We start from the raw sequence: 25,266 nt of genomic DNA, 5'->3' as shown, positions 1-25,266 counted from the left end.
ATCTCTATAATAAAATATTAAAAATTAACAAAAACACCCTCACCCACCCATTAAATACCGACAGTAGGCCACCACCACCTAAGGGTGGCCGAAGTCGCTGTATTAGTGTGCAACCGACTGAATCTGGTCGATCATGCACCGATATAACATTTTTCGACCAAATCTACTGCTACATCTTGCCATTGACGGCTAGATCTGATCGCATTTGGTCGTCAACGATGGTCAAAGATATAGTCATTGTTGATGGTCAACAATGGCCATATCTTGGCCGTCGTTGACGATTGGTTACGGCCAAAGATCTGACATTTTCCAGTTAGATCCATCATGGATCTGGTAGGAAAAGGCTAGATCGGCGCACTACCATGCAGATCCAACCTGTAGTGCGCCATTATACCATATTCCGCCCAGCTTCCGACGGTGGTGGCCGGAATCTGGCAAATGTGGGTTACTGGGGTGTTTTTGTCAATTTCTAAATTTTTTTGAGGGTGTTTAGTTAAATTAATAAATCTAGGGGGTTTAAAAAGAATTGAACAATATATAATAATATTTTGAAAATAAGGAAATAAATGTGTATTTTGGATAGAATAGGAAATAGAGTAGTGAAAAATTGTGTACCAAAGGGCCCTTATGATCTTTTTTATAATATGAATCAAGGATATCACAAACATTCAAAGCTTGAATAATGATATAAACACAAGAACAAAAACTACAATATTACTTTCAGAATCTATTAGGCTCCGTTTGGTTGACCATCAATGATGACCATATGTTGGCCATCGTTGACGAGCAAATACGGCCAGATCTGGCCATCAATGGCTAAATCTAGCGGTAGATCTGGTCGGAAAATGTCATATCGGCGCACGATCGACAAGATCCAACCGATCATGCGATACAGCCACTCCGGCCACCCTTCGGCGGTGGTGGCCGGCTGTCCATATTTTTTGGGTGGGTTGGGGGTGTTTTTGTTAACTTTTAATGTTTTATTATAGGGGTGTTTAGTAAATAAATAAATATAGGGGGTATTTTATTAATTTCCAAATCCTACATCTTAATACCTGCCCAATTCAACTTTTTTTAACTTTTTTCACAAAACTTTTCTAAAAAATGTAAAAAAGTGAACCAAACGGAGCCTTAGGCTTCGTTTGGTTCAAGATTGGGAATACTACTCTTAGTATTCCCAAAAAAGTTAAACAGTAAAATACCCAAAAACTCTCGGCTCCGTTTGGTTCAAAATTTGGGGGTTTTGGGAAAAGTTTTTTGAAAAAAGTTAAAAAAAAGTTGAATTGGGCAGGTATTACGACGTAGGATTTATAAATTAATAAAATACCCTATATATTTGTTTTTTTATAAAATACCCCCTATAATAAAACATTAAAAGTTAACAAAAATACCCCTAACTCACCCTCAAACACCCCCAGTCGGCCACCACCACCGGAGGTGGCCGGAGTCACCTTATGGGCGCATGACCGGCTGAATCTTGCCGGTCATTACTCCGATATGGCCTTTTCCGGCTAGATCCACGGTGGATTTGGCCGTATTTGCTCTCAATGACGGCCAACAAACGGTCGTCGTTGATGGTCAACGACGACCGTTTGTTGGCCGTCGTGACCGACTGTTACGGCCAAAGATCTGGCCGTCAACGGCCGGATCTTTGGCCTTAGATCTGGCCTTTTCCGGCTAGATCCACTGTGGATCTGGCCGGAAAAGGCTAGATCGGCGCACTACCGGCTAGATTCAGCCGGTAGTGCGCCATCCTACCAGATTCCGGCCATTTTCCGGCGGTGGTGGCCGAAATCTGGTAAATGTGGATTATTGGGGTGTTTTTGTAATTTAAAAAAAAATATTTCGGGGTATTTAATTAAATTAACAAATTTAGAGGGTTTAAAAAAAATTGAATAATATTGAAAATAGTATTCTAAAAAATGAGAGTTTTTGGGTATCTTACTGTTTAACTTTTTTGGGAATACTAAGAGTAGTATTCCCAATCTTGAACCAAACGAAGCCCTCATTTTTGGGAATACTATTTTCAATATTATTCAATTTTTTTTAAGCCCTCTAAATTTGTTAATTCAATTAAATACCCCTAAATATTTTTTTTAAAATTATAAAAACACCCCAACAATCCACATTTACCAGATTTCGGCCACCACCACCGGAAAATGGCCGGAATCTGATAGGATGGCGCACTACCGGCTGAATCTGGCCGGTAGTGCGCCGATCTAGCATTTTTCGACCAGATCCACGGTGGATCTAGCCGGAAAAGGCCAGATCTAAGGCCAAAGATCTGGCCGTTGACGGCCAGATCTTTGGCCGTAACAATCGGTCACGACGGCCAACAAACGGTCGTCGTTGACCATCAACGACGACCGTTTGTTGGCCGTCGTTGAGAGCAAATACGGCTAGATTTGACCGTTGACGGCCAAATCTAGCCGTAGATCTAGCCTTTGCAGGCCAGATCCACCGTGGATCTGGCCGGAAAAGGCCATATCAGCGCATGACCGGCAAGATCCAGCCGGTCATGCGCCGATAAGGTGACTCCGGCCACCTCCGGTGGTGGTGGTGGCCGGCTGGGGGTGTTTGAGGGTGGGTTGGAGGTGTTTTTATTAACTTTTAATGTTTTATTATATGGCGTATTTTGTAGAAAAACAAACATAAGGGGCATTTTATTAATTTATAAATCTTACATCGTAATACCCGCCCAATTCAACTTTTTTCAAAAAACTTTTCCCAAAACCCCCAAATTTTGAATCAAACGAAGCCTTAATTATTTAGAATAGTATTCTATGCTAGATAGTATTTTCGGTTAGTTATTTAGAATAACATTCTATTCTAAATAGTATTTTTGGAAAATAGGATAGCACTTTGAGAAGTTTTTTGTACAATTATGAATAGCATTTTCTAAAAATATTTATATTATTTTTAACCCCTTAGGTTTGTTAATTTAACTGAATACCCCCAATAATAAGAGTTTATAAATTGATAAAAACACCCCCACCCACCCACATATTGCTGACAGCTTGGAATCTGTTAGAATGGCTCACAATTGGCTGGATCTGGTAGGTCATGCGTCGATCTGGTATTTTTCAACCAAATTTGGTCAGATTCAGCCGATTGTATACTATTCTGACATATTCTAGCCACCTTCTGGTGGTGGTTAATTTATAAACTTTTTTCATGGAGGTGTTTTTGTTAATTTATAAAGTTTTTTTATGGGTGGTGTTTAATTAAAATAACAAACCTATGGATTAAAATAATCTAAATATTTTCAGAAGATGCTATGCAGAAATATACCAAAAACTTCTCATAATCCTATCATATTTTCCAAAAATGCTATTTGGCCAAAAATAGTATTATAAAAAACTTACCAAACGTTAATTTTATATAAAAAATTGATTTAATTTTAATTTTCTCTTATTTAAAAAAAAATTAATAAGGACAATGGAAGTGCAAGAAAATATTAGAAGCCCAAGAAGCGGGAAACCACAAGAAACCAAACCAAAACAAAGAGATCGAACACCTTATCTACATAAGCTTAAACACAAACCAAAGGTTAAAACTTTCAAATCCTTGAGCCAAAATTCACTCAAACCCCTCTCCAAATTCTTCATTACACGATGCAGAATCGCTTCTTCAATGTCACCTTACACCACTAAGCCTCAAATGTCAGTCCCAATTCGAGCTCCGAGGTGGGTCTCCTCACGGAGACTCCTGGAAGAAAAGCTTCAAAACCTTCACAAATGCACCAACCTTAACCACGTTAAACAACTTCACGCACAAATCATCAAAAAGGACCTCCACAATGACTTGTATATAGCACCGAAACTCGTTTCTTCTTTGTCCCTTTGCCGCCAAATGGAGTTGGCTATTAAGGTTTTTAATTATATTCAAGACCCTAATGTTCATTTGTACAATACTTTGATAAGGGCTTGTGTGCAAAACTCTATGAATGTTCACGCTTTTAGGGTCTTCTTTGAAATGCAAAAGGTTGGTGTTTTTGCTGATAATTTTACGTACCCCTTTCTTTTAAAGGCGTGTAGTGGGCAAAATTGGTTAAAAGTTGTACAAATGATACATGCCCTGATAGAGAAATGTGGGTTTTTGAGTGATATTTTTGTGCCCAATGCGTTAATTGATAGTTACTCAAAGTGTGGTGTGGCTGGTGTTAGTGCAGCTAAGAAGTTGTTTATGGTGCTGGGTGAGAGAGACACCGTGACGTGGAATTCAATGATTTGTGGGTTGGTGAAAAGTGGGGAGTTGAGTGAAGCTCGAAGACTGTTTGATGAAATGCCTGAGAGAGATACGATTAGTTGGAATACGATGTTAGATGGGTATACAAAGGCTGGAGAAATGAACTCAGCGTTTGAATTGTTTGAAAAAATGCCAGAGAGAAATGTTGTTTCGTGGTCGACGATGATTTGGGGGTATAGTAAAGATGGAGATATAGAGACGGCAAAATTGTTCTTTGATAGGATGCCGTTTAAGAACTTGGTTCCTTGGACGATAATAATATCTGCGTTCGCTGAAAGGGGGATGATGAAGGAGGCAATGAGATTGTATGATGAAATGGAGGAGTTTGGATTGAAGCCGGATGATGGGACTGTTATTAGTATATTGGCTGCTTGTGCTGAGTCTGGTTTGCTTAATTTGGGGATGAAAGTTCATGCTTCAGTTGAGAGGAATATGTTTAAATATAGTACGAATGTGTCCAATGCATTAATTGATATGTATGCAAAGTGTGGTAGCTTAGATAAGGCTATGAGTGTCTTTAATGTGACACCAAAGAAAGATGTGGTGTCTTGGAATGCTATGCTACAAGGACTCGCGATGCACGGTCATGGTGAGGAAGCACTGGAGCTTTTCTCAAGGATGAAACAAGAAGGGTTTGAGCCTGATAAAATTACTTTCATTGGTGTCTTATGTGCTTGTACACATGCAGGCTTCATTGATGAGGGTGTACGGTATTTCTATTCAATGGAAAGAGATTATGGGATTCTTCCTCAAGTTGAGCATTATGGTTGCATGATTGACCTTTTGGGTCGGGGTGGACGTCTTAAGGAGGCTTTTAGAGTTGTGCACAGCATGCCATTTGAACCAAATGCTATTATTTGGGGTACCCTTTTGGGAGCGTGCCGAATGCATAATGCTGTAGAACTTGCTGAGGAGGCACTTGATCACCTGGTTAAATTGGAACCATCAAATCCTGGGAATTACTCCATGTTGTCAAACATTTTTGCAGCAGCAGGAGACTGGGACAACGTTTCTAATGTAAGGCAACTTATGAGAAGCACTGGAATTCAAAAGCCATCGGGGGCTAGTTCTATTGAAGTGGATAACGAGGTCCATGAATTTACAGTATACGATAGATTGCACCCTAAATCGGAAAAGATATATGAGATGATTGACACATTGGTCGAAGATCTTAATGAGGCCAGTTATGTCCCAAAGGTACCAGTAGACGTTGGTGATGGAGTGATTTGGGACCTAGAAGCTTGGCCTCCATTATTGGAATGGAAAAAGAACAGAGCAAAACAAGAAAGAAAGCGAAGATAAGAAGAAAGAAGAAATGAAGAGTTGAAATAAGTTGATTGGCGGTAAGAAATAGAGAAAAGAGAAAGAGGGTTAGGTGGCGCAGAATTTTTGGAGGGGCCACGGAGAGAGGGTTGGGTTAAGGTGGAGAAATTGTGGTAGGTGGTTGAAAAATATATGCAGAAAAATCAACAGACAAATGGGCACTCTCTTCTCTTCTTTTCTCTTCTCTCCACTACTCTCTTCTTTTGTTTTCATGGCTTTTTTTCTTTTTTTCGTTCTTTTTAAATGAGAAAAAATAGCCTAAAAATTTAAAGGTTTTAATTTTTTAATTTATGAAAATTAATACTTCCCCCCTTGGAATTGCAAAGATTCTGAAAGTAATACTGTAGTTTCTGTCTATGGGTTTCTGTCATACTCATGTTTTGAATCTCTGTGATATCCTCAATTTGTATTATGAAGAAGATTAATAGTTGAATATATGAAAGAATTGTTCTTGTAAATATTATTCTCTAATTATATGTAAGAAATTAGTTAGTGTTGTCTAAAGTTTTGGGTGATGAAATAAGACATAATTGAGAATTATAAAATCCTGTTATCAACTACTTGGATTGATAATTATGTTCTCTTGTGGGTAAGCCCAAGAAGCGAAACCACAAGCAACCCATAGTTTAAACGCACACCAAAGGTTAAAACTTTCAAATCCTTGAGCCAAAATTCACTCAAACCTATCTCCAATTCTTCATCACACGACGAAAAATCGCTTCTTCAATGCCACCTTACACCGCTAAGGCTCGAATGCGTGTCCCAATTCCAGCTGCGACTTGGGTCTCCACACGGGAACTCTTGGAAGAAAAGCTTCAAACCCTTCACAAACGCACCAACCTTAACCACATTAAACAACTTTACGCACAAATCATCAAACAGGACCTCCACAATGACTTGTATATCGCACCGAAACTCGTTTCTTCTTTGTCCCTTTGCTGCCAATTGGGGTTGGCTATTAAGGTTTTTAATTATGTTCAAGACCCTAGTGTTCATTTGTACAATACTTTGATAAGCGCTTGCGTGCAAAACTCTAAGAATGTTTACGCTTTTAGGGTCTTCCTTGAAATGCAAAAGGATGGTGTTTTTGCTGATAATTATACGTACCCCTTTATTTTAAAGGCGTGTGGTGGGCAAAATGGGATAAAAGTTGTACAAATGATACATACCCTGATAGAGAAATGTGGGTTTTTGAGTGATATTTCTGTGACTAATGCGTTAATTGATAGTTACTCAAAGTGTGGTGTGGTTGGTGTTAGTGCAGCTAAGAAGTTGTTTATGGTTCTGGGTGAGAAAGATATCGTGACGTGGAATTCAACGATTTATGGGTCGGTGAAAAGTGGGGAGTTGACTGAAGCTCAAAGACTGTTTGATGAAATGCCTGAGAGAGATAGGATTACTTGGAATATGATGTCAGATGGGTATGCAAAGGCTGGAGAAATGAACTCGGCGTCTGAATTGTTTGAAAAAATTCCAGCGAGAGATGTTGTTTCGTGGTCAACGATGATTTGGGGGTATAGTAAAGATGGAGATATGGAGATGGCAAAATTGTTGTTCGATAGGATGCCGGTTAAGAAGTTGATTCCTTGGACTATTTTAATATCTGGGTTCGCTGAAAAGGGGATGACGAAGGAGGCAATGAGATTGTATGATGAAATGGAGGAGGTTGGATTGAAGCCGGATGCTGGGACTGTTATTAGAATATTGGCTGCTTGTGCTGAGTCAGGTTTGCTTAGTTTGGGGACGAAAGTTCATGCTTCTATTGAGAGGAATATAGGTTTAAATGTAGTACGAATGTGTCCAATGCCTTAATTGATATGTATGCAAAGTGTGGTAGCTTGGACAAGGCTATGAGTCTCTTTAATGTGACACCAAAGAAAGATGTGGGGTCTTGGAATGCTATGCTACAAGGATTTGCGATGCATGGTCATGGTGAGAAAGCACTGGAGCTTTTCTCAAGGATGAAACAAGAAGGGTTTGCGCCTGATAAAATTACTTTCATTGGTGTCTTATGTGCTTGTTCACATGCAGGCTTCATTGACGAGGGTGTACAGTATTTCTATTCAATGGAAAGAGATTATGGGATTCTTCCTGGAGTTAAGCATTATGGTTGCATGATTGACCTTTTGGGTCGGGGTGGCCGTCTTAAGGAGCCTTTTAGAGTTGTGCACAGCATGCCATTTGAACCAAATGCCGTTATTTGGAGTACCCTTTTGGGAGCGTGCGGAATGCATAATGCTTTAGAACTTGCTCGGGAGGCACTTGATCACCTGGTTAAATTGGAACCATCGGATCCTGGGAATTACTCTATGTTGTCAAACATTTTTGCAGCAGCAGGAGACTTGGACAACGTTTCTAATGTAAGGCTACTTATGAGAAGCACTGGAATTCAAAAGCCATCGGGGGCTAGTTCTATTGAAGTGGACAACGAGGTCCATGAATTTACAGTATACGATAGATTGCACCCTAAATCGGAAAAGATATATGAGATGATTGACACATTGGGCCAAGATCTTAATGAGGCCAGGTATGTCCCAAAGGTACCAGTAGACGTTGGTAAGGGGGGGATTTAGGACCTAGAAGCTTGGCCTCCACTGATGGAATGGAAAAAGAACAGAGCACAACAAGAAAGAAAGCGAAGATAAGAAGAAAGAAGAAATGAAGAGTTGAAAGAAGTTGATTGGCGGTAAGAAACAGAGAAAAGAGAAAGGGGTTAGGTGGTGCAGAATTTTTGGAGGGGCCACGGAGAGGCGTGGGTTAAGGTGGAGAAATGGTGGTAGGTAGTTGAAAAATATATGCAGAAAAATCAAGAGACAAATGTGCACTCTCTTCTCTTCTCTTCTCTTCTCCCCACTATTCTTTTGTTTTCATCGCTTTTTTTCTTTTTTCCTTTCTTTTTAAATGAGAAAAAAAATACCCTAAATGTGGTAACTTAGGAAATTTAAATGTTTTAATTTTTTTTATTTATGAAAATTAATATTCCCGCTCTTGGAATTGGAAAGATTATGAAAGTAATACTTTAGTTTCTGTCTTGGGTTTCTAGGGGCATTCTATTAAAAGACCAAATCAAGTTTAAATTTAATTAAAAGGTCATGTAGTTTTAAAATATTAAGTAAATAACCTTATTATTGATTAAGATTAATTAAACATGATCAGTGGTTAATTAGAATTAATGAAGTATTGTGTAATCTTTTAAAAATTATAATATGTCCCCAAAAAGTCGAATTTTTTGCAAACAAACCCAAACACCTTCTTCTTCTTCCTTCCGACATTAACGCACCTCCCTTGGTTGTTGTTCTTTCTAAGCTTCGTCTCCATCTTCTCCTTCTCCTTCGTCTACATCTTCTTCTTCCTCTCTCCTCTACATTTTCTTCTTCCTCCTTCCTCTACATCTTCTTCTTCATTCGCCATTAACATTTTCTTCTTCCTTTGCCATTAACATCTTTTCCTCCTCCTTCTCCTCCTCCTCCTCCTCCTCCTTCTCCTCCTGACATTTCGTCCACGTATGTGTATCTCCTCTTTGCATTTTAAATTTCGATTTACAAAGATTTAATGATAAATTGGTTTTGAGTTATGATTTTGATTTAGTTGTTTAGGTTTTTGGGTTGTGTTTGATGTAATGCAAGTTCAAAAGAGTGAATTTTGGTTGAATATTTTCTTGCATTGTTGGTAGTTGGGGGTGGTAGCACCGATTGTAGGTGGAGATGACTGAAAATGTGTTTTATATCTAATGGATCGCTTCAGCGATCTTGTGTATCGCTTAAGCGATCTGGTATGTCTAGTTTAATACAGCAGATGGCAGATCGCTTAAGCGATTAGATTTATGGCAGACAATCGCTTAAGCGATTTACTATAAGTCTGGTCTATGGCAATAGATCGCTTAGACGATCAAGTATATGACATAAGATCGCTTAAGCGATCAAATTTATTTATACTAGATCGCTTAAGCGATACACCACATTGTTTAAGCAACTCTAGAGATGTTTTTTAAAATCTATCAACCCTTAATATATCGGTAAATAATTTTTGTTTTCATGCATTATAGGTGACTTGACTATTATTAGACATGAGACAAGTGGTTTTGGGTGTTGAATATTTTGGTGAGTGGGTGGACAAAGAAAGTTGTTGGAAGTGGATTGGGAAGAGCAAACAAGTTAAAGTAATTGTTGTGCGTACAAAAGTTAGTTTTGATGAGTTGATTGATGAAATCATTAGAAGAGGTTGGTTGAGTTGCTCACGTGATGATATAGTTATGAAGTATGTTTTAAGCAGAGTTCCTGCAAATTTTAAGGTACCCCCTGTTGTATTAATGTCTGATGAAAATGTGAAGTTATTTATACTAGATGTGGGCGATAATGGTTCGAGGCCGATTTTAACGATTTCGGTTGTGGATAAAGCTTTGGAAGTTGGTTCAAAATTAAGCGGTGATATGGGTGAGGAGAATGCTGGTTTTAATTTTAACTACGAGGGTATTGATTTTTTTGTTGAAAAATCAAGAGTAGGCGATGGGGGTGGGCAAAATTTTAGGGTAGAATCGAAACTGATGGGTACCCTGGTGTCGGTTCCGGTTCTTACCCGGAACCAGCCGTAATAGGGTAGGTTCCAATTTAAAAAAATTGGAACCGATATTGTGTGGTTCCAGTTCTGGTTCCAAATCAAAGGAATCGAAAATGGGACTAAATTGATATACTATTAAAGAATAGGGTTTTTTTGATATTTTGCATATGAGGGGTTTGTTTTTGATATTTTGCATATCGTATAAATATATAAGAAAATTTTGGTTTTTTTTATCTTACTATCAAAAGTCTTATTAATTTTCATTAAAAGATCACTTTTTCAAAATATTCTTATTAATATTTAAGTTTCACTTATTACTTGATTAAGAAATTTAATATACATTAAGACATTTACGTTAAATAATAGCTTTTAAATGTTTATTATCAGTGAAAACAAACAATTAAATACTTATAATCAAGCATTAAACATCACGTAAATATAAACAAATATATTATTTAATGTTTTGTACTTAATTGTTAGGGGTGTAATTATAATTTTTAAGGGTTTATTTGTCATTTAAAAAAAAAAGGTGGTAATTGATATTTTCTAGGGTACTTGGAACTGGAACCGGAACCGGAACCGACTATTATAGTTCCAGTTCCAAATCAAAGGAACCGCCCGATTTTGATTTCGGTTCCTTTGATTTTGGGCAGGACCCAGACCCACCCACCCCTAGTAGGCGGTGATTTGGTTGGTGAGGAGGACACTATAGAGAAGGTTGGTTGTGTGAGGCAAAATGAAAATGTGGATGCGAAGGACCCCATACATGTTCCTGCAAATGTAGATATTCCTATAAATACAGATTATACAGAAGGTGTTGTTTGTGAGGAAGACAACACTTGGGTCGTTTATATAGGTTTAGAGGCGGCAATTGTGAGTAGTAGTGAATCAGCTCACGTTTTTACTAATGGATTGGAATTGCGCGTAGTTTATTTATTTGACAGCAAGGAGGAAGTGGTGAGGAAGTTAAAACTTGTTGTCGTGAGAGGTAATTTTGAGTTCATCACCAAAAAGTCTAATTAATCAATAGTGATGATTGCATGTCGTGCCCGAAAGTGCAAGTGGCGGGTTTATTGTAGAAGGTTAGCAGAGTCCAAAAAATTTATTGTTAGCATATATACCAGTGAGCACACATGTGGGTTGGGACATATTTCAGGTGAGCATCTATAAGTCTCTGCTGATGTTATTGGACAATTTGTCAAAAGTCCGTTTATTGAAGGGAAATGTCCATCTCCTAAGGACATTTATAGACTTGTGTGCATAGAGTTGGGATACGATGTTAGTTATTAGAAATGCTAGAAAGGAAGACAACATGCACAAGATTTTGTGAGAGGCATGCCAGAGCATGGGTACGCAGTATTAGAAGCATATCGTTATATGCTTGAGTTGACAAACTAAGGTAGTAAGATGACTTTGAAGTGGGACAAGAATATGAGGTTTAAATATTTTTTTGTTGCTTACGGTGTTGCTATAAGGGGTTTTGTAAACATGATAAAGGTGTTGGTTGTTGATGGTTGCTTTTTTATGGGAAAGTATGAAAGTACATTATTGGTGGCCACTGCACAGGACAGCAGGAATCTCACATATCTCGTTGTATGGTGTAATGCCCCACTTGAGGTACGTAGTTAAGATTTGATGAATGGCTTGAATGTTTGTTGATTTATCCTCATTTGAGTCTGTATGTTGTTAATATGCTTGGTTTACCCTTGGTTGAAAGGGTGTTTTGGTTTGGTTGAGTGATTACCCTGAAAATTTGTAAGACTTGGCGAAATATTGAGGTTATAGTCTTCGCCGTAGCGATGAGGTGCTACAACCCCGTGTAGCTGCTGTGAGCTTTCGCCGGGGCAAAGAAAATAGCTTTGCCGCGGCGAAGACTCGGCTGAATGTTCCCTTTGAGTTTTAGAGAATTCTTCCTTTTAAGACTCAATGACCATTCTACCCCTTTTTAGCAGGAAAAGTGGGGAGTGAAATGTAAGAAAATTGCATGGAGAATAGTTTGAATGGGGTTGTTTTTGCAAAGAATAAAAGGTCTTAGATGGAATTTCAAAGAAGGAGCAAGGGTATTTTGGGAAAGAGTGGAGAAAATATGAGATATTAAAGGTTTAGCTTTAGAAACCCTTTCATTGATTCTTCTCCACCGCCTCCTTCATCCTTCACTTCTCTCAAATTTTTCATTCAAATTCCAAGGATCTTTGAAGAGCTTTTGACTAGAAATTTATACAAGTTGATCCTAAGCACTAAAAGGTGAGAATCCTTACTCTAGAGGTAATTTTATTGTTGAAAGAGTAGGATCCTTATTGAGTTGTGTATTGAAGGTTTAAGAGAAAGTATCAAGCCATCAAGAGTAGAGAGATTATGTGGATTCTACTTGTGTCTAAGGTAAGTAAATCCACCTAAGTTGTGATTTGCATGATTGAATGATGTGTAGAGCTTTATATATGATTAATGTTTGGATTTTTATGTTTGAAATGAGTTGATGAATGAGTTTAATGTTGATTTATGAAGAAATTTCCACCATGAGAAGGGTGGATTGTGTTGATAAATTTTGGTAGAAGTATGGATAGAATTAGAAGAACTTGAGAGGAATATTTGAAGTGGGTTTTCTTTGCAGGATGTGTGATAATTTGAAGGAGTTAAACTCCAATTTTGGATGGCTAAGAAAGAAGTATAATTAAAGTTAGAATAAAGTTTATGTATGCACACACATTGTTTGATGAAATGCCTAAAAGAAGCATGAGTAGAAGTAGAGAACCTTACTGTATGCAACATAACATATTTGCATGTCATGAATTCATATAAGAAAGATTTTAGGCATGAGCCATCCATATGCATATGTTTAATTGAGTAATCACATGAGAAAGAAATATCAGAAATGAGAAAGAAACACTCTATGAATAGAGATAAAGAAAAGAACCAATTCTCTTAGAATAAAGAGAAAGAAAGAACTAGCACTAGAGGATAAAATGATTATTAAGTGCTACAGAAAAGAAAAGAAAATAGGTTGTGCGATGGGGAACTCGTGAGTGTAGAGTTACCCTCATGTAAACCGCTACGAGAAAAAGCGGTCTCCGCCATGAGAGAGCGGAATGCATGTAAACCGCTACGAGAAAGAACGGTCTCCGCCATGAGAGAGCGGAATGCATGTAAACCGCTACGAGAAAGAGCGGTCTCTGCCATGAGAGAGCGGAATGAGAATGAGAAAAAGAAAAGAATAGAAAGAAAATGAGATTTTGAATTAGAAAAAAGTGACAAGAGTACGAAAAGAATTGATGAGTAATGCACGGGGATTATAGAGTAGAAGATTTTACTTATTGGGCATCTTTGTGCTCACTCCGTTGTTTTCTTTGTTGTACAGGACATAGGTGAGGACCTGGTCGGATGGACGGCGGCAAGCGGGGAGACTTGGCTGCACTGTCCACTGTTTTTGTTTTTGAGAGTCTTTTGCACAAATGATGTTGTACTATGTAAAGAATGTAATTATTAAGTAAAGAAATTTTTGGGCCCAACTGTTTTGATAAATATGCTGTCTTTTTATTAATATATATTATGGTAGTAGAAAGAAGTTGTTACGATGGTGTGTGGTTGACTCTGAGAATAACAAGTCATGGACTTCGTTTTTCTAGCAATTACTTACAATAGTGCCTGACAGTGACGAGTTGTGCATAATATCCAATAGGCACAACTCTGTAAAGAAGGGGATTACCACTATTTACCGTCAAGCACATCACGAATTCTGTATGAGGCACCCTGGCGAGAACTTAAAATAAAAGTGTAAATGTGCTGGCCTCCTTCAGAAATACTACATGGTCCCAAAAGCTTATCGAGTTGATGACTTTAAGGAGCACTTTCGGCAAATCCGAATCAAGGATGATAGAATTGCTAAGTATATTAGCATGATGTTGGTTTTGACCGATGGAGCAGAGCTTACTTTCCTAGAAGAAGGTTCAATGTCATGACCACGAACATAGCCGAGTCTATAAATTTGAAGTTGTAAATAGAAAGAGAGTTTCCAATTGTTGCCCTTTTTTATGCAATCCAGAGGACATTGTCACGGTGGTTTAATTAGGGTTGTACAAAGTCAGATAATTTTACCACAACCCTTGTTTTGTTAGCTGAAAAATTATTGTGAGAACGTATGGAACTATCAAATGCACTGTTTGCCTATCCTCTCAATGCTCAAGAGTTCACCGTGCGTGGCTATGGTTCGGATGCCCTAGATAACCTTCTTAGTAAAACTTGCAGCTATAAAGTGTTTGACATTCAACGTGTATCTTGTCCTCATGCACTAACAACACTGAAAAACCAACAGAAGCCTGATTTTAGTTCAAGAATTTACATGGAACTTTGCTCCCCTCTCTATATGGCAAACCACTACATGCTGGCTTATTCGAAAATGATATATCCAGTTCCTCCAGAAGTATAGTGCGTGGTGCCGCTAAAGTTGGTTGACATTATCATCCATATGCCATTCAAGAAGACAGAAAAGGGGAGAAAAATAGTTAAGCATATTCCATCAGCTTGTGAGGTTCTCCGAAGGATGAATAAGTGCTCTATTTGCAAGCAACTTAGCCATAGGAGAAGCAATTTCCATAATCGATCACATGCAAATCCTAAAAATTAGGTTCGAATCGATCAGATGCAAGAAAACAAGCAACCTTCTATAAGATCTGTAGATAAGATCAAGTATGGAAGTTGGACTTAGAGTTTGGTAGTTTATGTGAAATGCATTTCTTATTGGGTTGTCTTGAATTGGATCAGCTGGTATTGTTAGGCGTCAGGCTGTTGATACTTGGATTGTGGTGTTATGTATGCTTTGTGGCCAAGGCCAAGGCTGGATAATGTTGGAAGGGGTGCTGTAGAAAAAGACGAAGAAGCTGTTGTTGTTGCTGCTAATGCTGAAGGTGTGTTGGATAATTGTGGAAGATGGGAAAGTGGCCGAAGAGAATGATGAAGAGGAAGGATAGAGGCTGCCCGCACTGCTTTTATTTTGGGTGTATATAGGACATTTATTTGTTGTATATAATTTTGTAATTTAATATAATTGACACGTTTTAGATTTGTATAAAAGCAATTGAGTATTTCTTTTCCTCTTTTGAGTTTGAGTTTGTTTAGTAATTTTATTAAATGACATTAATGTGTTGATGCAATTAGGTTGCCAAATTCAGGAGAAAAGATGAAATTAATATGTGTTGGTGATTTTAGTTTGTCAAAATTAAGGAGAAAAGCTAGAAAAAATAAGTGTTGCCCATGATTGCTTAAGCGACTATATATATTGCTTAAGCGATCAAGGTCGCTTAAGCGATCATACATCTGGGATGATTTTGATTTTTTCTTGGACTTGATCGCTTAAGCGATCCTAAATTGCTTAAGCAACCAAGGCCAAAAGTGAAGAATCGCTTAAGCGATCGTGCATCTGGGATGATCTTGATTCTGCCTTGGACTTGATCGCTTAAGCGATCCTAAATCACTTAAGCGACCAAGGCTAAACGTGAAGAATCGCTTAAGCGATACATAAATTGCTTAAGCGATCGTACATCTGGGATGATCTTGATTCTGCCTTGGACTTGATTGCTTAAAGGATCATAAATCGCTTAAGCGACCAAGGCTAAAAGTCGCTTAAGCGATCGTACATCTGAGATGATCTTGATTCTATCTTGAACTTGATTGCTTAAGCGATCATAAATTGCTTAAGCAATCATAAATCGCTTAAGCGACCAAGTGTAAAAGTGAAGAATCACTTAGCGAAACCTTAAATCACTTAAGAGATCGTGCACTTGAGGTGAATTCATTCTGCCTTGGACTTGATTGCTTAAGCAACCAAAGGTAAAAGTGAAGAATCGCTTAAGTGATTTTGATTCTGGCAAGCGACTATTCATCGCTTAAGTGACTAAGGCTAAATATACTAGATCGCTTAAGCGAGACCTGAAATCGCTTAAGCGATCCAATATATTCGGATGATCTTGACTTGAAATCGCTTAAGCGATCTAGTATATTCGGATGATCTTGACTTGAAATCGCTTAAGCGATCCAGTATATTCGGATGATCTTTATTATGCCTTTCATAAGATCGCTTAAGCGATTTATATTATCGTTTAAGTGACGAAGGCTTATAAACACTAGATCACTTAAGCAATTCCTTTTTTTTTTTTTTTTTTTTGGGAATAGGTTGTCAACCCCATATTAAGTGACGTTAATGTGAACTTTGGACATTCACAACATCACATGATTATTAACATTAATGTTAAGCAATATCGGTTATTAACGCATATTAAGGCCAATTAAGAAAGATTATTTGCAACGTAATTCCATCAACACATATTAAGTTTACAACCGTATGATATAGGGATGAATGTAATAGCGCACTAGTGTGACACGTTAGTGGAAACGTACCTCATTTCACAAATATGAATGTTGTATTTGAGAATGATTATTGTGCTCTTTTTATTGAACAAAATGTAGTCAAATCTTGTACGATGTGGGGGGAATAGATTGAAATAAGCTTGAATTTTGACAGTACGATTAGTTCAGTGGACTATTATCCGTCTTGTATCAACTAATTTGATTATTTATATCACTTAATTGATTTTTTTTTAAATTATATTTTAATTAAACTAATTTTTTTATATGTGTAGATAAACATGGAAAAGAAATATTAAAGTACAGAATGATTCTATATAATGTAAATTTTAATGTTTTTAAAGTACCAAAGTAAATTAGCCTTGATCGCTTAAGCGATGTATGGTTTCGCTTAAGCGATCCTGTATATTTAGCCTTGGTCGCTTAAGTGATGTATGTTATTGCTTAAGCGATCTTTTCAAAGGCAGTATAAAGATCATCCGAATATACTGGATCGCTTAAGCGATTTCATGTATCACTTAAGCGATTCAGTATATTCAGCTGCAGTTGCTTAAGCGATCACGTACAAGCCATAATTAAGATCACTTAAGCGACTTTCCACTTTTACCCTGGGTCGCTTAAGTGATGCATGACCACTTAAGCGATCAAGTCCAAGGTAGAATCAAGTCACCCTAGGTGCACAATCACTTAAGCGATTTAAGGTCTCGTTTAAGCTATTATTCACTTTTACACTTGGTCGTTTATGCGATCAAGTCCAACGCAGAATCAAGATCACTTAAGCGATTCTTCACTTTTAGCCTTGGTCGCTTAAGCGATTCAGGATTGCTTAAGCGATCAAGTGCAAGGCAAAATCAGGATCTTAGATGCATGATCACTTAAGCGATTTATGTATCACTTAAGCGATTCTTCACATTTAGCCTTGGTTACTTAAGCGGTTTACGATTGCTTAAGCAATCAAGTCGAAGGCAAAATCAAGATCATCCTAGATGCACGATCGCTTAAGCGATTTATTTATCGTTTAAGTGATTCTTCACGTTTAGCCTTGGTCGCTTAAGCGATCAAGTCCAAGACAGAATCAAAATCATCCTAGATAAACGATCGCTTAAGCGATTTAGGGTCAGCGATTCTTCACTTTTAGCCTTGGTCGCTTAAGTGATCAAGTCCAAGGTAGAATCAAGATTATCCCATATGTACAATCGCTTAAGTGATTTACGATCTCACTTAAGCAATTCTTCACTTTTAGCCTTCAAGTCCAAGGCAGAATCAAGATCATCCTAGGTGCACGATGGCTTAAACGATTTATGGTCTCACTTACGCGATCCTATATAGAAAACCCTTTACCACTTAAGCAATATATATAATCGCTTAAGCAATCACGGGCAACACTTATTTTTTCCAGCTTTTCTCTTGAATTTTGAAAAACTAAAATCACCAACACATATTAATTTCATCTTTTCTCCTGAATTTGACAACCTAATTGCATCAACACATTAATGCCCTTTAACAAGAATACTAAACAAACTCGAACTCAAACTTAAAAGAGAGAAAGAAATACCGAATTGCTTTTGTACAAATCTAAAATGTGTCAATTACATTAAATTACAACATTATATACAACAAATAAATGTCCTATATACACCCAAAATAAAAGCAGTGCCGGTAGCCTCCATTCTCCCTCTTCATCACTCTCTTCAATCACTTCCCCATTCTGCATAATTATCCAGCACAACTTCAGCATTAACAACAACAACATTAGCTTGTTCGTCTTCTTCTACAACACCTTTTCTAACATTATTCAGCCTTGGCCTTGGCCACAAAGTATACATAACACCAAAACCTAAGTATTAACAGCCTGACGCCTAACAACATAAGCTGATCCAATTCAAGACAATTCAATTATTCAAGACAACCCAATAAGAAATGCATTTCACATAAACTACAAAACTCTAAGTCCAACTTCCATACCTTTTGATGACAACATCAACAATAACTTAGATTGGGTTCTGGTCAGTAAAAAAGGATCCATATGCCTATGGAAGCACTCAATAGCCAACTGCTCCAGAAAGTTACTCATTGTTTCATCATTCAACTTGTCCATTAGGATGTTGGTCATGTCGAACTCAATAAATTTTAGTGCATATGCCCCGCAATCAGCATTATAATGGGAGGAATACATTAGCATTAGAATCAGCTTATAGAACAATTATATTATGTAAGTTTTATACAAAATTTACCTCGAGTCATTTATTGAGACGAGAAGGCGTTTGAGTGGCCACTTTCTCGTCAGTAGTTCATCACCCAAGTGTTGAAACATCCTGTTGTCACGTAATGGCCACGAGAACAATATACACAGCGGTTGCAACTTTGTCTCCAGTTGTCTCTCTCAACAAATACTCGGGTTGCAATCAAGGATCTACAGCAAACCCTCATCTAGTACCTAAACGATGGTTATCCAATGCATATCCTTGATGTTCATGATGCAGTATACTTTTTTAATGTTTGCCCAACTGTTGCCATATTTGGGTCTTTTCTCACGTACATACTGCATCATCTTCTCATCAAACCGAAAATCATCAAGGACACCATCAAAGTTATCTGCGACCAATCTTTTTTGTTTGCCTCCCCTTGTTGCACCTCCACCATTGGTCTTTTCCTTTAAAGTGTCATATTTAGTTACTAGCCTTTCGCCAAAGGCCACATCAGTGATAGCATAGTGTGGATACAAAATATCACCATTATTGCTCTGTCGTAGCCTCATAAGTGCCAATACCTCATCAATGTGTTGCATCAAATTAAAACAACATGATAAGTATACAATATCTCATGGAAAACATAAGCAAAAATAAGAGAAAACAACTCACTGAGTCGTCAAGCCACCTGCCCATTGTCAATATCTTTTCAAACCACTCCTGGGATAATCCTCAATCTTGCACTTCACACACCTATCACTTCCAGAATCATTGTAATAGGCATAAAAGAGTTTTTTCTTTTCCTCATCTATTGGCCTATACAAATTGACCTTTAACTCCTTCGTTTTCAGTTCCCTACTTTCTCTGCCTTCCTTCTCACCCTCCTCTATTTTCACTTCCTCGCTTCCTTCATGTCCCACCTCATCCTCCTCCATTTTCACTTCCCCACTTCCTTCGCGTCTTGCCTCACCCTCCTTCATTTTTCGCTTCCCCACTTCCTCAACCTTCTTCCTTACCCTCCTCCATTTTTGCTTCTCCACTTTCACGGACTTCCTCATTTTCCTTTTCTTTCCATACGTTACTACTGTGTAAGGAGATTTTACGTGCTTACTCTTTCGACTCTCTCTTTTATGTTCAGGTTGCACTTCAACCACTCTCAATACCCCACCAACTTCCTCCTCCACCCTACCAACTTTCTCCACCACCTTTTTCATCCGCTCTTCCATCTTCTCAAACCTCTCATAAATGGCTATTGTAAAACTCTCAAACAGACCGTTTATGAGGTCAACCACCTTATTCTCCCGACCTCGATGTCTCAACAAAGCAGTATTTGTTATACTAGTTTGCCAATTGGGTGGAGGCGTACAAACCTCTTCATCCTCCTCCTCCTCCTCCTCCTTCCCATTGATTGGAGCTTTATTATCCTTGGCCTCAACAACATTCTCAAGCAGTGGCCCTATAGCTCCACTCACATGCGCTACCCTTCTAGGTCTCGTATTAGGTAGTCTATCCCTTCATCTGCTACATCATTCAGTGCTCTGAACGATGTAACATACTCCTCTCCCGCTTCACCATTGTAGGGGTGAGGAAGGGACGGACTCCCTGCAATAAGAAAAAAAATCAATCAAATTTAAGCCACATTTAAAAGTAAGTGCATATTCAAAAGATTAATCCTTTAATCTTATCGGAGCCGCTTAAATTTCCATTTCTATTTTGTCGTAATCCCAATGGGTATACTTCTCGATATGCCACTGCAACATCCTATGAAATTGCGGTCGCTCATCCGAAGTCTTCTTTCGTTCCTTGTCTTAGCCAGGACAGGGACGACCTCATACATCCAAGCCTACATTGTAAAAAAACAGCCCATATCATAATTAAAACACATATAATACAAAAAAAAATAACAAAAAGCTATTAATATTTACCTGCATTGCCCATGGGAAGCCAAATAAATTGTACGTGCTCGGTTTATCCTTCTTAACAGCTTGGCGATGCTTTATCGCCATGTCTTTTCCACGCAGAGAGTCAATGGTAGGCTGAAATGATACCCGTCCCTACGGATGAGCATTAAAGAAGTTCATGTTGCTTGCAAACTTCACCCAATCCATATTAACAACTTTTGTTGAGTCAGAAGCCATTATGATCGAATGCACGAACCATACCAGGCACATCTTGAAATTTTTGAAGAGGTATACCCATCTTCTCCCAACCTCTCCTCTAAATAGAGTCCTGTAATCGATGCCTTCCCTCCCAAAACCTTTGTAGCCAAGTTATTGGTTGCTCTACTCTTCGTAATTCGCTCTTGCTCTTCCGCATCTAGAAATGCCTCACATCTTAAGCTTGTCATCAGGGCATATTCCATCATCCCAAAACATAGTGGCTTCCCATCCACCACCAACCACATTTCCCTTTTTTTTTTTTTTTTTTTTTGGCTTTTAACTAAGTGCAGCAACATATAATACACTCTTTGCCCCCATAACGTCTTTTTCCAATTTTCTCTGATGTCTGTAAAATGACCGAAACAACTATTTTTGAATTGGTCCATACCCTTCTTTTGTTCCTCTAAAATCTCCATTATTCTTATAAAAACTTGCCAACTTGACCTAACTGTCACCCTTATTGGGAAGTACGGTACCTTATCGCTTACAACTTCCAACCTATAGTCTTTATAATTTACACTTAGAAAAATCTACATAATTGATATAAACTAAACAACAACAAAAAAAGAAACCAAAACAACTAATAGGCTGTCAATTTTGGGGATATGGGCTTCGAGGGCATCAGGGAGTGGGTGTTTTTGGCTTCGAGAGGACTGGGGAAGCCAATGCAAGCTCTACAAAGGCTGTTGTGGCAGGTTCCATGACTGGAGATGGCTGAGGATGACAGATATTGCAAGGCAGCCCTCCAGCCCCCCTATTCCGCCATCTTTTGTATTGCAAGGCAGCCCTCCAGCCCCCCTATTCCGCCATCTTCTGCCATCCCCAGCCCTCCAACCTCCTACAAACAACCTCCATTGCCTTCCCTCATCCTCTAGAACCCAAACAAAGCGACTCTCCCAATGACTGCCATTTGCTCGACAAAACGGCACAACCACCATAACAATAAAACCAACTACATATCCCCCAAATTCGCACAAACCAATCAAATTATTCATCAAATTCAAAATCACCAGTAAAAAAGTACCATTTCTTCACCGGTGTCCTCCTCCTCGCCTGAATTCTCGTTGGCGCCCTCCTCTTCAAAACTATTTTTCGATTCTTCTCTTTATTCTTGTGCCGCCATTGGCTCCTCTGCCTCGGGACCACCTTGACTCATCGGATGATCCACTAGAGCATCTTTTTCGATAACCTTTGAATAGTTGCCGCCGCCGTAGTCTATGATTTGGAATGGGGTTGGGTTTTCCTCCTCCTTGTGAATATCAACCATGATTTTGTGTAACGAATCTTTAGGATCAAATATTGGCTGGAAATAGAGAATTTTTATCGTTGGAAATTGTAGAGAAATTGAAGGTGTTTCGTCAGTCTCTTTGGAGTATATTGTTCAGTTAAGCAATTTTGAAGGGAGGGGGTCGTTTTTTATTTTTAAAATTTAAACAAACTTCCATTAATTATAATATTACCCATATATGTTTAAATCTTTTCAGTTTAACCCATTTTACATGTTTAATGAATCCTAAGTGTGTCACGTCAGTTTTTCTAACTTAAAAAAAATTGCAAAATTTTTTTTGAGTTATTTTTCTAAATGCAAACTTGGGAGGTCTGGCGAGTTAAATTTCCTCTGGTTTCTGTCATTACTCAAGTTTTGAATCTTTTTGAGATCCTCAATTCGTATTATAAAGAAGATTAATAGTTAAATATATGAAAGAATTTTTCTTGTAAATATTACACTATAATTATATGTTCTCTTGTGGGCAAGCCCAAGCAGCGAAACCACAGGCAACTCATGGTTTAAGCGCACACCAAAGGTTAGGACTTTCAAATCCTTGAGTCAAAATTCACTCAAACCCATCTCCAATTCTTCATTACACGACGAAAAATCGCTTCTTCAATGCCACCTTACACCGCTAAGGCCGAATGTATGTCCCAATTCGAGCTGCGACTTTGATCTCCACACGGGGACTCTTGGAAGAAAAGCTTCAAATCCTTCATAAACGCGCCAACCTTAACCACATTAAACAACTTTACGCACAAATCATCAAGCAGGACCTCCACAATGACTTGTATATCGCAACGAAACTGGTTTCTTCTTTGTCCCTTTGCCGCCAATTGGGGTTGGCTATTAAGGTTTTTAATTATGTTCAAGACCCTAATGTTCATTTGTACAATACTTTGATAAGCGCTTGTGTGCAAAACTCTAAGAATGTTCACGCTTTTAGGGTCTTCTTTGAAATGCAAAAGGATGGTGTTTTTGCTGATAATTATACGTACCCCTTTATTTTAAAGGCGTGTGGTGGGCAAAATGGGTTAAAAGTTGTACAAATGATACATACCCTGATAGAGAAATGTGGGTTTTTGAGTGTTATTCCTGTGATTAATGCGTTAATTGATAGTTACTCAAAGTGTGGTGTGGTTGGTGTTATTGCAGCTAAGAAGTTGTTTATGGTTCTGGGTGAGAAAGATATCGTGACGTGGAATTAAACGATTTATGGGTTGGTGAAAAGTGGGGAGTTGACTGAAGCTCAAAGGCTGTTTGATGAAATGCCTGAGAGAGATAGGATTACTTGGAATACGATGTTAGAGGGGTATGCAAAGGCTGGATAAATGAACTTGGCATTTGAATTGTTTGAAAAAATTCCAGCGAGAGATGTTGTTTCGTGGTCGACGATGATTTGGGGGTATAGTAAAGCTGGAGATATGGAGATGGCAAAATTGTTGTTCGATAGGATGCCAGTTAAGAAGTTGATTCCTTGGACTATATTAATATCTGGGTTCGCTGAAAAGGGGATGACGAAGGAGGCAATGAGATTGTATGATGAAAGGGAGGAGGTTGGATTGAAGCCGGGTGCTTGGACTGTTATTAGAATATTGGCTGCTTGCGCTGAGTCAGGTTTGCTTAGTTTGGGGACGAAAGTTCATACTTCTATTGAGAGGAATAGGTTTAAATGTAGTACGAATGTGTCCAATGCCTTAATTGATATGTATGCAAAGTGTGGTAGCTTGGACAAGGCTGTGAGCGTCTTTAATGTGACACCAAAGAAAGATGTGGGGTCTTGGAATGCTATGCTACAAGGATTTGCGATGCATGGTCATGGTGAGAAAGCACTGGAGCTTTTCTCAACGATGAAACAAGAAGGGTTTAAGCCTAATAAAATTACTTTCATTGGTGTCTTATGTGCTTGTACACATGCAGGCTTCATTGACGAGGGTGTACAGTATTTCTATTCAATGGAAAGAGATTATGGGATTCTTCCTCGAGTTAAGCATTATGGTTGCATGATTGACCTTTTGGGCCGGGGTGGACATCTTAAGGAGGCTTTTAGACTTGTGCACAGCATGCCATTTGAACCGAATGCCGTTATTTGGGGTACCCTTTTGGGAGCGTGCCGAATGCATAATGCTTTAGAACTTGCTCGGGAGGCACTTGATCACCTGGTTAAATTGGAACCATCGGATCCTGGTAATTACTCTATGTTGTCAAACATTTATGAAGCAGCAGGAGACTGGGACAACGTTGCTAGTGTAAGGCTACTTATGAGAAGCACTGGAATTCAAAAGCCATCGGGGGCTAGTTCTATTGAAGTGGACAACGAGGTCCATGAATTTACAGTATACGATAGATTGCACCCTAAATCGGAAAAGATATATGAGATGATTGACACATTGGGCCAAGATCTTAATGAGGCCAGGTATGTCCCAAAGGTACCAGTAGACGTTGGTGAGGGGGTGATTTAGGACCTAGAAGCTTGGCCTCCACTGATGGAATGGAAAAAGAACAGAGCAAAACAAGAAAGAAAGCGAAGATAAGAAGAAAGAATAAATGAAGAGTTGAAAGAAGTTGATTGGCGGTAAGAAATAGAGAAAACGGAAAGGGGTTAGGTGGCGCAGAATTTTTAGAGAGGCCACGGAGAGGCGTGGGTTAAGGTGGAGAAATGGTGGTAGGCAGTTGAAAAATATATGCAGAAAAATCAAGAGACAAATGTGCACTCTCTTCTCTTCTCTTCTCCCCACTATTCTTTTGTTTTCATGGCTTTTTTTCTTTTTTCCTTTCTTTTTAAATGAGAAAAAAATAGCCTAAATGTGGTAACTTATGAAATTTAAATGTTTTAATTTTTTTTATTTATGAAAATTAATATTCCCGCTCTTGGAATTGGAAAGATTATGAAAGTAATACTTTAGTTTCTGTCGTGGGTTTGTGGGGGGCATTTTATTAGAAGACCAAATCAAGTTTAAATTTAATTAAAAGGTTATGTAGTTTTAAAGTGTTAAGTAAATAGCCTTATTATTGATTAAGATTAATTAAACATGATCAGTGGTTAATTAGGATTAATGAAGTATTGTGTAGTCTTTTAAAAATTATAATATATCCCCAAAGTCGCTTAAACAATGTGATGTATCGCTTAAGCGACTTTGGAGATGCTTTTTAAAATCTGTCA

The 25,266-nt window shown here is 38.3% G+C and overlaps 3 protein-coding genes across 3 annotated transcripts; all 3 read left to right on the top strand.

Moving 5' to 3' along the window:
- Positions 1-3,509: 3,509 nt before the first annotated feature.
- Positions 3,510-5,986, top strand: LOC116145382 (pentatricopeptide repeat-containing protein At3g29230-like). Its single transcript, XM_031430848.1, has one exon. The coding sequence runs from the start codon at positions 3,634-3,636 to the stop codon at positions 5,548-5,550; it is 1,917 nt and encodes a 638-aa protein (XP_031286708.1). The 5' UTR covers positions 3,510-3,633; the 3' UTR covers positions 5,551-5,986.
- A 311-nt stretch (positions 5,987-6,297) lies between these two features.
- On the top strand, positions 6,298-8,144 carry LOC116145426 (pentatricopeptide repeat-containing protein At3g29230-like). The gene is given in 2 exon segments (XM_031430887.1): positions 6,298-7,365; positions 7,368-8,144. Coding segments are annotated over 2 exon segments (1,845 nt in total).
- A 14,591-nt stretch (positions 8,145-22,735) lies between these two features.
- Positions 22,736-24,684, top strand: LOC116145475 (pentatricopeptide repeat-containing protein At3g29230-like). The gene is given in 1 exon segment (XM_031430932.1): positions 22,736-24,684. A coding segment is annotated over 1 exon segment (1,818 nt). The 5' UTR covers positions 22,736-22,747; the 3' UTR covers positions 24,566-24,684.
- The last annotated feature ends 582 nt before the right edge of the window (positions 24,685-25,266 follow it).

This window comes from Pistacia vera, unplaced genomic scaffold, assembly GCF_008641045.1.
Source record: "Pistacia vera cultivar Batoury unplaced genomic scaffold, PisVer_v2 Contig461, whole genome shotgun sequence".
NCBI classification, from domain to species: Eukaryota; Viridiplantae; Streptophyta; class Magnoliopsida; order Sapindales; family Anacardiaceae; genus Pistacia; species Pistacia vera.
This window is presented reverse-complemented; position numbering and strand designations above follow the sequence as displayed.

Bases quoted from the DNA above. Each gene is read 5' to 3' on its own strand.
- LOC116145382 (XM_031430848.1), top strand. From the start codon at position 3,634: ATGTCACCTTACACCACTAAGCCTCAAATGTCAGTCCCAATTCGAGCT.